Genomic DNA, 11760 nt, shown 5'->3' on the forward strand with positions numbered 1-11760 from the left:
CCCCTGGTTGAGCTGGAAGAAGTAGATGGGGACAGGGAAGTCTGGGCTTCTCTTCTTAGTCTGCTGCCCCCACGACCCGACTCCAGATAAGCAGTAGAGGATGGATGGATGGATGGACAATAATGTGGACTGTATACACACTTATGCATATAGTGTATTCCCCATAAATTAGATGCTGGCTCATCTGTGTGTAAAAGTTTGCATCAAAATCAAATAAATTATAACGTCGGAAACTTTCTTTCTCTCTGGTCATATCAGATTACTTTACCGACCTTATGGGTGAGAGCGACATCTAGTGGAGGAGATTTAGAGGTACACGGGAGTGTCGCTCAAAGTGGAGGTGGAGGTGTTATTCCGAGGCACTATTTTACGGTCAAATGGACTCGTCCATGTGTCTCAGTTTAAATGCATCCGGTTAAGTTTAAGATGATCAATGCTACATTTTGGGTGTGTAGATAGCAGTAAAACTTGTTGACGCCAAACTCATGCTCAAAACAAAAAATGTTTTCATGTTGCAGTTGCGATCTGATCGACAAAGCATTTTTAAGCGCAAAATGATCAACTGAATTTCATACATGGTAATTATTTCACTTTTATTCACGTTGATTTTTATGAAACACACAGTGTGTATATTCTTTGTTATAACGAAGTACTGAAGTTTTAAAAAAATGTGCTCATTTGTAACTGACAAGGGATTTAACCCTCAAAAGATCCATCAACTCAGAGTATCGACATGATAGGAAACATAAATATTCAATAATTTAAAGAAGAAGATAGATTAATATCTAGGCATTTTGTATGTGTCCAGCACTAAAGATAATAAAGTTTTTCCTCATCAAAAACCCATTCATTTATATAAGAGCTCAACTCTATCAACACTGTTGCGGCTATATTCAGTCCAGACGTGGTTCTGTCACATGTACTGTGGGACATCAGCAGTTGAAGATGGAGTTGGTCGGCAGGATGCGCCAGACCTTCCTGTGGGTGTAACTGTACTCGTATCGCAGGTTATCACGGAAGAAATACAAGAAACCTGAGAGGAGCCAGAGTGGGAACACAATTAGAGACTAGAAAATGGAGGAAGATTTAATAAAATGACTGTAATGTAAAGTTCCCTACCATACTGATAAACAGCAGCATCGATTTTATCCCCGATCCCAGGGAAGTCTTTCTCAATGGATCGTGGGTATCCGCTGTCCATGCGGCCTGTCGCTTCATCGTAGCTGTGAGTGACAAAAAAGACAGAAATTTAAAATTCAAAGACCGCAGAGCTCTGCTTTTCTGCTGGAGAAAAACATCACAGTATACTAGCAATATTATGTTGAGGTATTGAGACAAACCTCCAGTATTCCTCATCAGTAAAGAGCAACGTTTTCCCGGTGTCACTGATGTGCACAGCTGCGTCCACCTTTCTGATTTTCTTTGGAAGCCCAAATTTGTGGATGTACTTCGGGTAGCCCTCCACGATGTCATATCCATTTAAAGCCCACATCCGGATCCCTGGTGAAACAAAGTGGCTTCTTCAGAAACAATGTTGAAAAAAAAATGTCTCCCTGGTGATGTTCCTCCAGACAACTCACCGCTGAAAATGATGACTTGATCTTTTTCTGGGTTCTCATAGGCTGCATCCACTTTGTTTCGGAGGGAGGGCCATGTCGATTTGATCAGAATCTGATCAGGTTCAGGCATCTGAGGATGGAGACGCCAATAGAATCTGCAACAAACAGGTGACATATAGCTATTATTTTATAATATATATAATAGTAAGTCATTATACTATAAACAGAATGAATAATACTCCATAAGTCCTTGTCTTTCATCAGACACCTGTCCATACCTGTCTTTAAAGACCATTGTTTCTCCTCTAAGTCCTGTAACAGCGTCAATGCTCAGCATGCGGTCACATTGTTTTGGGGCTTCTGGGCTAGGCGTGACTTCAGTGGGGTTTGGGTTTGGGCCTGAAATTCAACCCAACGTTAAAGCCCTGGCCATCGAGAACTTTTTCAAAATATTAATGATGACCCTGCAAGTTCCTACCATAGAGCTCTTGAATGCCTTTGACGTCATCTACAGAGAGCAGGAAGCCTGTTCTGTATGAGTATGTGGGGTACATGAGGGCTCCGGCATCTGTGGAGTGACCCATACCCAGAGCGTGTCCCAGCTCATGAGCTGCTACTATGAACAGGTTGTAAGCTAAAGAAAAAGCACATTCAAAAGGTTGTTCAGGAGATTCCTTTGGTTATCACAGTAAGGCATCGAGGCAGGAGTAGAATATCACCTGTGGAATCTTTAGTCCAATTTTCATCCTCATCGAAGTGAACATCTCCTCCGATGCCTTGGCCGGGCGGGTACGCGTGGGCCAGCAGGCTATTCGGCCCGTCAAAAGGGTTGTAGTCTCCGTGTTCTGCAGACAGAAGACAAGGAGCAGAATGAGCGTGAGTGACCACTACGCTGCAGGAACCTCTCCTACTGAATCAACGTTTAGCGTACCTCCAGAGCCAAAGCTGATCATGATGTCAGCGGTGCCTGTGTGCAATTTCTTAAAGGTCAGAGGGGTGACAGCAGCCCAAAGATTCAGGGCCTTGCGGACGGCTTTGTCCACGTCAGACTTCTGCAGATCGGGGGTATAATCTAAAATCCTGAGAGATCAGAGGGACGGAGGGAGATGAGACTCACTTGTGACACTGAAGATCTCCCTCTGAAGAGGGCAACAGCACCCTTCACACGCTGTATATACCTGAAGGTTAGTTTATTAGTGTTCCACTTAAGCTTCCGGGGGAAGTGAGTGTACTCTCCAACGTCTGGAACTCCACATCTGGCCTGCTTCATCACCTCCACAGTTTCTTCATTCAGACTTCCTGTCACCTTAGAGGACAGCACACTGGTCACATGCTTGTTAAAACTCCCCCAAAGGGTGGAAACTCAGAATCATAACTTCCTGTTATGAGGATTTTTCCCCCTTTTCTTGGAGATAGTTTGTGAGTTTAAAAATAAGAGAAAATAAGACTACCGATAATTTATTCACTGGATCGCATCACTTGTACAGCTGTACATTGAAATGTGAAGTACCCTGAACACACCTCTGTTGCCATACCCTGATCCTGGGTCAGAGCTCTGGTCAACACCCAAACAGCCTGTTTCCATTTGCCACCTGAGCAATGAATACTCGCAGATCTGATTACCTTGAGTTTGAAGAATCGCTGCATTTGCTTGATCGTTTTCTGGAAATCTCCAGCCGCCTTCTGTGACCCTTGGAGACCGACGGGAAGCCCATAGAACCGACGGAGGTACTTCTGTGGAACAGAGGCACAACGGTATGACGACGTGCAAGTTGCTTGACAACTTGACCGAGTTATTCGGTGCGTGACGCCCGACAGTGGCTCTTAGGCGAGGTTCAGACTTTGACTTGAGGATAAGAGATTATCTGTTTTTTTTCCAGTCTGGTTCTCCAGAGAAAATATCGGCTTTTACAGCAACTTGGTGAAATTGAATGAAAATTGTAAATATACTAAATGAAATAAAGTTAAAAAAAGTTTAAAGTTGACAATAATCATAGATTAAACTGCACCATCATGGAAAAAAAAACATTGTTTGATTGTTTTCACCCATTCTGGGTGAAATCTTACCTCTGCTAAAAGCCAGGTGTCTGTGTCATCGGCCGGCAGCGGCAGGGCGGCGGCGTGAGCCGCCAGCAGCAGCAGGAGGAACGCTCTCATTGTTGCACCTTTGTTGTCCGAACCACTTATTGGTCACAACAAGCCCTACCTTGTATTTATACTGCTTTGGGGTTTGACAGCTGCATTTTTTCCCCTCCTTTTTTCAGGATCTAAGGTGATTCATGTAAAAGCACCCAGCCACTTCCCCCAGTGACTGTGGGTGATTGTACTTGCCCTTCGTAAACATTTCCCAATCCTGCATTGGAAGCAAAAATGATGCACTTCATGATGAAATGCATTTTTATTTTTGATGGAAAAGGGATGAACGCAGTGCTCTTCCACTTCCCGACATGAATAAATTATAAACCATTCAGTTAAAGACACTTTGACTTGACTTATGCCACAGTGATGACACTGACGTCCACGCGATGTCGGCAGATATTAATAAGTTATTCACATAACAGAAGAGTTTGTAAAAATTAGTAAAAGACGCTCTCCCTTTGTTTTACCTGTCGCTTCAAAGGAAAGGACAAAAAAGGAATCATGATCTTTAGTTACACCCTGAAATATACATTTCAAAATAGCAGTCGGGGGGGGGTGTTTGGTGGGAACGTAATCAGAAATATGCACAGTTGCATCACGCCCATGTGGGTGAGTCAAGCAGCAACATGAATCAGTCGTGACGCCACAACAACATTGAGCTGATTAAGACCAAACCAAACAAGCACATCATAAAATCATGTTTCCCTTTAATCCTGATCAGGTTCCTTGTTAGTCCCAGTTTGACTCAAGGCCTCGAATGTGCATCCCAGCCATGTCAGCCGGGACCCAGCACAGCCCGCTACAGCACAGGTTATTGCTAACATGTGATAGCGCGTTCCATCCACAGATTGTTTAATGTGTTGTCTAACCCTTCTGGGCAGAAAATGGCTTTCACCAAGGTGAGCGGGAGACCAGATGAAAGCCTCTCTACGTGGTAGGTCAGAAAACGTGGACCTGGATTACAGGCCTTGTGGACTTGGTCCCAGCAAACCTGATTTATTTATAGTTATGTTAAACTATTTTTTGACATATTAGGCTGAGAGTTGTAGTTATGGTGGCCCTGGTGGGAGAGCGCATTGCTCCAGATAAATGATGGTCATTCGCCGTTGGCTGATTTGCACGAGGCCACTCTGCGATGCAACCGCTGGACGTTGATCCCGGAGGAGCATCAAATATTTGGCAGCGTCTAAATGTGCTGCTGTATGTAGTTTGCTGGAGACAAGGCAGGCAGAAACATGCTGGTTATTACCGCTGTCTTAACGTCTGGGGGAGACATCAAGAGTATAATTAACTGCTCCCACAACAACAACGGGATTCCTTGGCTTGCACTTAAAAGGAAGATGAATGTCAAACTTGTTTTTTTAGCACCTATCTAACATGAGTCATTAGCGAGTCACCACTTCCCCATGTAACTGGTTCAATTGTTCATGTTCTCCAGTGAATTTACTGGTTGATTTCGATGCAGTAGAGCGTTAAAAGTTCTATCTGATATGAACTGTTTCATTCAAGGATTCAAAAAGTGTGTCAGTCACAGTCATTATTAGACTATTGCCGTAATGATGATGCTTTGGTAAGTTGGAATCTCAAGTGGAGCGATCAGGGGGACAAAAATTGCAACAGAAACAGCTGCAGGTTTAACCATGGTGGCTTTACCACCTGTTTCTCATTAGTTAGCTCATATTAATTCACCAATAATCTTTTATTTATTGTGCATTAAAGCAAAATCATGACATCATTGTGACATCACTGACTAATAGGCTAATGTTCATCTGCATGCTGTTGGTAACGTTGGTGTCAGACTCCAAACACCTCACGTAGGGACAAATACGGGCTGGTCGGAGCAGCACCAGCGTTGCTCAACAAAGTCCTGAGTCATATAGAGGAAGTTTGTAGCTTGCAGGGGATTTCTGCTGGTATTTTTGCACACACACACACATACACACAGACACACACACGCACGCACACAAAGAGATCTTTAGAAACTGCTGTTTGGATTTATTCCCTTAACATAAACACCATGCTTAAAGAACAATCGCCTCACTATAGTTCCATTTGTAACTCAATACACTGACAGAGGATATATTAGATATATGTAAAAATCCATATGTGTGTGTGTGTGTTTACATTGCTGTAGAGGTAAGGTTGATTATAAACTTACTCTTAAGTGCTCAGCAATACTTAATAATTAACCTTCAATGAACACACTGGTGTGTATAGAACCAGGGAGCACAAATGTCAGTGTTTGGACATCAACAAGAAAAGAGAGTAATATGGAGAGAACAAGAAAAAGAGGCCTGTCCCCCAGCCTGTCCCCGAGCCCGTCCTCCAGCCCGTCCAAAGTGGAACCAAGTGGCCTCGGTCTGGAACATTGTATTTCCTTTACCATAGTGTGCATGTAACTGCAACTACAGCCTACGTTGACACATTTCACTCTCTAACGTGAACGACTTGCATTTGCTGCTTTTTAGTTTCTATAACGTTCAACAAATGAAACACAATTCAGTTGTTAATAACGATATAATCCAAACATCTGATCCTTTAGCATTTAGCTAACATGTCAACACTGGGTAATTGCGTAACACCAGGGGTGTGCTGGATATGTGTGTTTGCCCTGTGGCTACTCCAGAGCGTGGTTAAGTCACCACGGGTTCAACACAAGGTGAAAGAGAATTTTAGCTGTCTCAGCAGTTTCATTCAGATGGGATTCTGACTGTCGGGCTCCTCCATTACAATCAGGAACAGCCAAAGCATTGTCCCAGTCATCAGTCCAACTCTGCACACCTGTTTTCTGTGGTATTTAGGACCCAGAGGGACACACAGGCCAGTTCAGAGTGTTTAGTGCTCCATGCCTGACCTTCCTGTGATCAACCCTGCCTGTTCCTGGTCTCTCTGGGCTTTGTCCTGGTAATTATCTTGTTTTCTGACTGACCTGAGGCTTATTTTCCCGTGGGAATATTCCTGTGGATTTACTTTCTTCTGAGTTGGTCTGTCAATCCATCTTGAGAGGAATTGTTTTGTCTTAAATAAAGACCCTTCTTTTATCGAACCTCTGCTGTTTGTGTGCTGCGTTCAGGTTCATATGAGAACATTGTGCATCAAAAATAAAAACCCAACGTGGTAAACAATGATACAACATGAAACATGACCTCTCTCTGCATCCAGAACCAGGCGGTTTGCACCCCAGCAGAGTGTGGATTAAGACTGTCCCACAATGACAGCGTGGGGTCCTGGCCTTGGTCCAGGGGCCAATAACAGCAGCACATATGTTGGGCGCCACCCCCATGTTAACTGGCTTAGAGTTAACATTTGAGCTAATTTGGAAGCATGAATTCATTATGATTCAACATCCTGCTGTGAAACCTGCCCTTCTTTTCACAATTACATCATAGCAGTAAGGTTGTGGGTTGGATTCCAAGTTGAGCCTTTGCTGTGGAGGAATGACTCCATTTGAGTTCAATTTTAACTTGCAATATTTATCAAATTGCAAAATTTGAGTCATTTACGTGGAATCCAGAACCTCATGGCAAAAAAGATGCTTTTATTTCATTCGTAAAGCTGCAATTTAAAGAAATGGCTATTAGCTTGTGGCTTTGTTGGTTCAATTGTTTTTCTAAAAAGTTCAACTTAAAACCTAGTGAATCTTGATAAAAGTTACTTTAGTTACTTCCTAAAAGGAACATGAGCCCCATTTTGACCTCCATGTTACTGGGAGATGAATGCATTGGGACAAATATGTAGGATGATGATTATTATTTTTAGTTGAAGTAGTAGTAGCATTAATATTGGTATTATTATGATTATGATGATGATGATGATGATTATTATTATTATTATTATTATTATTATTATTATTAGTAGTAGTAGTAGTAGTAGTAGTAGTAGTAGTAGTAGTAATAGTATAGTATTAGCATTAGTATTAGTATTATTAACATTGTTATAAAAATTATGGACACCAGATCAAATCCAACATTTTAATTCACACAACCACCAGTCATTCTAGCAATGCATTTTTCTTTATCTCAGCTTTCATCTGCACCTTTCTCAGACCACGCCGGTCCAAAAAAACAATGTCAGAGTGGACGTAGCAAAAGCTCGGATGTAAATATGACGTCATCTAAATCCATCAGCGTGCAACATGAAGAGAAAATGACCTAAAAACTAACAGAAAAACCAAAACAAAGCAGACAAATCACAGAAACCCAAAATGAAAAGTCCATTGTGTCTGTTCTTGTTCGGATTAACACACATTTAAAGCATTTGGCACATGTCGTTTACAGGACGATGATCAGCTTTGCAGGAACTCCCTGTTGTGGCGTAGACACACACACACCCACACCCACCCACACACACACACACGCGCACACACACACACACATACACACACACACACACAGGGAATCCAGACGGTGTTTTTCACCAATTATTATGTCTTTGTGGGGTAAGATGGGAGAGGTGAGGTTACCCCAGATAGATGGTGTGTTTTGCTTATTGCCCCACACACAATACTCCCTTATAAATGTGAGAAGAGTTCTGCAGATGTGTGCTTGAACCATGGACTTGCTCTGGATCTGGATTCCTCTCTTGGGCTCTCTGGCGATGGCAGAACTCGTGAGGGCTCGACCCATCCGTCAGGATGTGATGCTGAACCCTGAGGATGAGAAACTGGCCGAGGTTTGCCTTCACACTCCTCCTCTTATATAGTCTGTACTCTTTACCTTAATAAAATCCCTTTTTTTATGGGAGACTCTGTAACAAAGAACTGAACAAGTCATTTGGGGTGTTTTTAAAGTATAAAATCTAGTTTTTCAGAGTTTCAATCTATAGTCTAGCTATGAAGATGTTAAATGTCCTCTGCAGTGTTATGTTTGCATATTTTTAGGGATGTTAGAATCAAGAAGAAGAATCGAGTTTTATGAAATTCTATTATTAGAAACAAATGAATCCAGTGTCTTCATGACACACGGCCATCAATCCTTCTCACCCCACTCAACCTCTTTGATGTCAACTCCACTTATCTGACCTAGAAAATAATGAATTCATGTCACAGGAATACCTCCGGAGGTTTTACAACCTGCAGCCAAGCAGAGGCAAAGAAGTGTCAGGCAGAAAGGCACGGTCCACACCGGCCATGGAGGAGAAGATCAGGGAGATGCAGAACTTCTTTGGTCTGAAGGAGACAGGTCAGCTGGACCATCAAACCCTAGAAGTGATGAGGAAGCCCAGGTGTGGTGTTCCAGATGTAGAAAACTATAGTTTCTATGCTAAAAATCCAAAATGGGAGAACCACACCATCACGTTCATGTAAGGACTTTAAGATTTAAGAAGAATTTAAGGATTGTCTAAATGCTGGAACACACAGGAGTCTAATGTTCGGAAATGTCATGCAGGATTGACAGATACACCACTGATATGAGGAGAGAGGATGTGGACAAGTCGTTTACATCGGCTATGAAGATGTGGAGTGACGCAGCACCGCTGAACTTCATTAGAGTCTACCACAACCCAGCTGATATTGTTCTGTCCTTTGCCAGGAGAAGTAAATCTGAACACAACTGTAAATTTGTATCAAAATCTTGGAGTAAGACAGTGGGCCACAAACTTGCCAACATGTATTTAGAATCCAAGGTGATGCACAGAAGTGTTAAAACCACGTACATCGATGTACGAATGCGGTACAAATTCCAGCCACTGGAGGGCGATGTAGTCCAATAATTACGTGTACTTGTGAGGTTTTCAAGGGCTCCCCGCACATTACCAGCTGTGCACACGCTTGGAATCTGAACACAGATTTGCAAATGTATGTACAAGTCTTTCAATTTGAAGATTTGAAGTGGGAAGTGAGAAAGAAATCAGCATCAGACGTTCACTTGAAACATTTATGTGTCGATGTTTGCATTTGAATTTCAATGACAACATTCAAATTTCCTGCAGCTCATGGGGATTTCTTTCCCTTTGATGGCCCTCGGGGCGTGCTGGCTCATGCCTTTCACCCAGGAAAAGGGATCGGAGGAGACGTGCACTTTGATGAGGATGAAACATGGACTGCAGGGAGCCGAGGTTGGTCCATGCTGACCTTTGACATGCGCTGGTCGATTGTTGATCATTTACCAGTAGTTCCTCATCGCCTGAGTTTGTTCCCATTTGCATCCAAGCTACATACATACAGGATGACTCCCAATTGTAATTTAGTTAAAGCTACTACAGCCCAGTAGGCTATAAATAGTAAGAAAGCTAACGAGCACCCCATCCTAAGCCCTAACCTATATTCAATAATTAATGGGCTTCAAACATCCTAAATCTGGAAGGGATAGAGGCTAATTAGTTTCCAGGGGTAAAGTCACTCAGGTGATTCTTGAACATGCATTCGCCAACATTGTTTTGTGAGATGTTTGATGCTCAAAGAATCAAGAGAATAGCTGGTGTCCTGCTCGTTTGATGGATCAATGCTTCTGTTATTGGGTTTCAGGTTATAGTCTGTTTGCTGTGGCAGCTCATGAACTGGGACACTCGCTGGGATTGTCACACTCCAAAGATCCTTCTGCTGTCATGTACCCCAGTTACAGGTCCCACAGTCGAACACAGTCCTCTTTATCTAGAGATGACACACTTGGTATCCAAAAGCTCTATGGTGAGGAACAAGTTACACATCTGTGGAAGTAAATTAAAAAAATGCCCAAATGAAGGTGGAATTAATTTCCCTTTTGCCAGGAATCCCCAGAAGAGAAGTAGAAATACAACCAGTCCCTGATAAGTGTGACCCAAGGGTTGGTTTAAATGCAGCCGTCATGATTGGAGGCGACATCGTATTCTTTGCGAACAGGTAAAGCCTTTTTACGATGCCACGGTCACAGAACTATTCCATCTGGGCTGCAGTTGAACCCCTTCGGTGTGTCAACCCAAAGGCAGGTGTGGAGGACAACAGGAGCAACTCTTGGTCAAAGCGTGGGCGCACACTTGCAGAACATTAATTCTCATGTTGATGCTGCTTATGCTTATGCAGGCACGCTGTACATATTCTCAGGTAAAGGACAGCTGAGTTCGTTACAGCCTTGTATGGCTTCACTGGGGTTCAACTTCTCTCTTTTACCAGGGGACAGATACTTTGTGGTCCAGCAGATTAAGATGCACACTTATGCTGGCTCCATCCGTGATTATGGTTTCCCCTCAAGCCTCAAACAAGTAGATGCTGCTGTTCATATCAGCGAATATGGGAAAACAGTCTTCTTCGTTGGTGCCTCTTATTACAGGTACTGTGTACTTTCACAGGTAAAGTATATGGGGATGTTTAGCTTTTTATTTAATTTGAGTGCTACACTCTCAGGTATGATGAACGCAGGAGAAGGATGGATCCAGGTTTTCCCAGACTCATCCAGGCAGACTGGCCTGGAATCCCCAGAAAGGTCAATGCTGCCTTCAAGCTACAAGGTAAAGTGGAAGCAAGAAATGATCACTTCATCTTTTATCTTTAGAAGAGCAATGTTCTCAAGAGAAGTTGTAACAATTTTCGCACACTCCTCTTCTCACAGGGAACATTTATATCTTCAGTGGGGCCAAAACCTACCAGTACAACATCAGACAGAATCGTGTGGTGAGCATGATTCCAGCAAAAGCTTGGCAAAGATGTTAGTGCGGTTAAATGAATTGCTGTGGGATCTATCCTTAGGAAACCTCTAAAAAATGAAAAGGGATGACAAAGATGATTTGAGGTCACACAAGTTCACATTGCAGAAAAATGAAATCTTTGCAGAAAAATGAAATCTTTGAAGTCAAAACGTCAGTTTAATAATGTACATGGAAATATGTCCCAATAAAATCACATTTGTTTTCCTTTTCAGTCTCTGCTGTTTAATAACCATTGTCAGACTTGTGTTACCCAACTGGACTGTGGTTACTGCATCTGAGGCTTATCAAAAGTGCTAAACAATGATCAAAGGTCATTTTCGTACAGGAACATCAAACCCAGTTCTGCTTGTTTGATGGCACAAAAATGAATTCTATAAAGTCCATATACACTGGGGCCTTTTCATAGCCAGGATTAGTATTTTTGATGCCCATAAGCACT

The 11760-nt window shown here is 42.6% G+C and overlaps 2 protein-coding genes across 3 annotated transcripts; one reads left to right on the forward strand and one right to left on the reverse strand.

The window, feature by feature from the left end:
- Positions 1-592: 592 nt before the first annotated feature.
- On the reverse strand, positions 593-3716 carry mmp13 (matrix metallopeptidase 13). The gene is given in 11 exon segments (NM_001280035.1): positions 593-1033; positions 1120-1223; positions 1341-1500; positions 1581-1714; positions 1838-1958; positions 2038-2193; positions 2279-2404; positions 2491-2639; positions 2738-2865; positions 3183-3293; positions 3627-3716. Coding segments are annotated over 11 exon segments (1380 nt in total). The 3' UTR covers positions 593-932.
- A 4434-nt stretch (positions 3717-8150) lies between these two features.
- Positions 8151-11528, forward strand: mmp20a (matrix metallopeptidase 20a (enamelysin)). Of its 2 annotated transcripts, XM_029843842.1 has the most exons (11): positions 8151-8369; positions 8746-8999; positions 9086-9234; positions 9630-9755; positions 10165-10326; positions 10407-10518; positions 10601-10719; positions 10789-10945; positions 11020-11123; positions 11225-11286; positions 11362-11528. In XM_029843842.1, the coding sequence occupies exons 1-11, from the start codon at positions 8250-8252 to the stop codon at positions 11377-11379; spliced, it is 1383 nt and encodes a 460-aa protein (XP_029699702.1). In that variant the 5' UTR covers positions 8151-8249; the 3' UTR covers positions 11380-11528. The 2 variants fall into 2 exon arrangements, with proteins under 2 accessions (XP_029699702.1, XP_029699701.1); XM_029843841.1 differs by having other exon boundaries at positions 11225-11528.
- The last annotated feature ends 232 nt before the right edge of the window (positions 11529-11760 follow it).

Source organism: Takifugu rubripes, chromosome 11, assembly GCF_901000725.2.
Source record: "Takifugu rubripes chromosome 11, fTakRub1.2, whole genome shotgun sequence".
NCBI lineage: Eukaryota > Metazoa > Chordata > Actinopteri > Tetraodontiformes > Tetraodontidae > Takifugu > Takifugu rubripes.

Coding starts and splice junctions, on each gene's coding strand:
- mmp20a (XM_029843841.1), top strand. CDS start 8,250: ATGGACTTGCTCTGGATCTGGATTCCTCTCTTGGGCTCTCTGGCGATG. Junction 9,000..9,085: donor AACCACACCATCACGTTCAT/GTAAGGACTTTA, acceptor AATGTCATGCAG/GATTGACAGATACACCACTG. Junction 9,235..9,629: donor TCTGTCCTTTGCCAGGAGAA/GTAAATCTGAAC, acceptor AATTTCCTGCAG/CTCATGGGGATTTCTTTCCC.